The sequence below is a fragment of the Arachis duranensis genome, chromosome 2 (assembly GCF_000817695.3).
Source record: "Arachis duranensis cultivar V14167 chromosome 2, aradu.V14167.gnm2.J7QH, whole genome shotgun sequence".
NCBI lineage: Eukaryota > Viridiplantae > Streptophyta > Magnoliopsida > Fabales > Fabaceae > Arachis > Arachis duranensis.
The window spans coordinates 7,378,762-7,380,322 of NC_029773.3; the positions used below are offsets into that span (position 1 = coordinate 7,378,762).

Genomic DNA, 1,561 nt, shown 5'->3' on the forward strand with positions numbered 1-1,561 from the left:
TAAACAGAGTTTAATAATTTTGCATTTTTTTCAATTTTAAATGTAAATTATGAATATATTATTTTTTTATCTTATTGTGAAATTCTATTTTCATTTAGGAGAATGAAACAACTAAAATTTAAAACACTAATTTTTTAGTTAAAACAAACAAAAAATCACTTGAAATATATATTAAAATACAAAATATATATTACAAATAAATTAAATAATATATATTTATAAAAAAATACATGTAGAACTAATTTTTTATATATACATAAAATTTTCGTACTCAATTATGTTTTTATTTTGGCGACATTCACTTATAGAGATAATTATATGTGCAGATGCGATCCATTTGATTCAGCAAAATTTAAGGCATGGATTATGAAGGGAATGTGTCCAGCAAATCCTGCCGTATTACAATTGTTCAAAACACTAAGAGAGAGAGGATTCAAGGTATTCTTGCTAACTGGAAGAGACCAAGCAACACTTGGTAAAATTACCACTGACAACTTGCATAACCAAGGTTTCATTGGTTATGAACGTCTTATTTTGAGGTAATTTATTCTTATTACTTTTATCACGGTTGCTTTTCATTATTTCACTCTTAATCTTATTAATAATGGATAATCTTTGTTCTGTGTTAAATTTTAAAATATATATTGTTCGACTATTTTTATATAAAAATATATTATAATAAATAAATATTGTTTAAATTACATTATTTAAAATTATATTTAAATAAAAATTATTAAAAAAATATGAATTTATATTATTTAAAATCGCATTTTTTAGCATTCTTTTTACTATAAATGTTTTTGAAAAGAACTTAAATTTATGGGTTAAAATTGAATATTTTTTAGTTATAATTTTTAGTATTCTTTTTTTGAGTACTCTTCTTTAATTTAATTTAGTCTTTCTAATAGGATTAATAATTCATATTATAAAAAATTAACAACAATAAACAAAATACACTTTAATTCAAGAACCCACTATAAAAACGAGACAAAACCAAACAAAAAAATAACAAAATTCAATTAAAAAATTTGTATTAGTAGAAATGATTAAAATTTTTATATGAATATTAAGTACTAAAAATTTCATTAAAAAATAATATACATATATAATATATATGAATGAAGGATAAAGTTGGAAAAAAAACAAATAAATTTTTTCAATCGTTTTGTTAACAGTAACCATTGAAGCTAAGACACAAGTTATAATTTATTACTTCAAGTAAATGAAAGTTAAGATATAAAATTATATTTGTATTAAGGAAAAAAAATCAAACAAAAAATGGAGACTTTTCAGACAATTAAATGTTAAATTAGACAAATTTATATTGTAATAAATATAACTACTCTATTTATATAGTTTAAAGAGAGTGGTTTTGATAAAAAAAATTTTAATTATATACAATGCAATTATTAAAATAATTATTAAATTTTAAAATAATTTATAAACTACAAGATATAAAAATAACACATCTTTTTTATGGTACTTTTGATATTTAAATAAAAATAAAAATAAAAATTATCAGATTATTTTAAATAAAAAATATTTTTGTTCTTTTAAAATA

The 1,561-nt window shown here is 18.6% G+C and overlaps 1 protein-coding gene across 1 annotated transcript in view; it reads left to right on the top strand.

Moving 5' to 3' along the window:
- The window catches only part of LOC107473242 (acid phosphatase 1), a 5,949-nt gene that overhangs the window by 590 nt on the left and 3,798 nt on the right, over window positions 1–1,561 (top strand). The window contains exon 2 of the mRNA XM_052257719.1: window positions 292–539. Coding sequence (XP_052113679.1) covers window positions 292–539 — 248 coding nt within the window. The remainder of the gene's footprint in view (window positions 1–291; window positions 540–1,561) is intronic.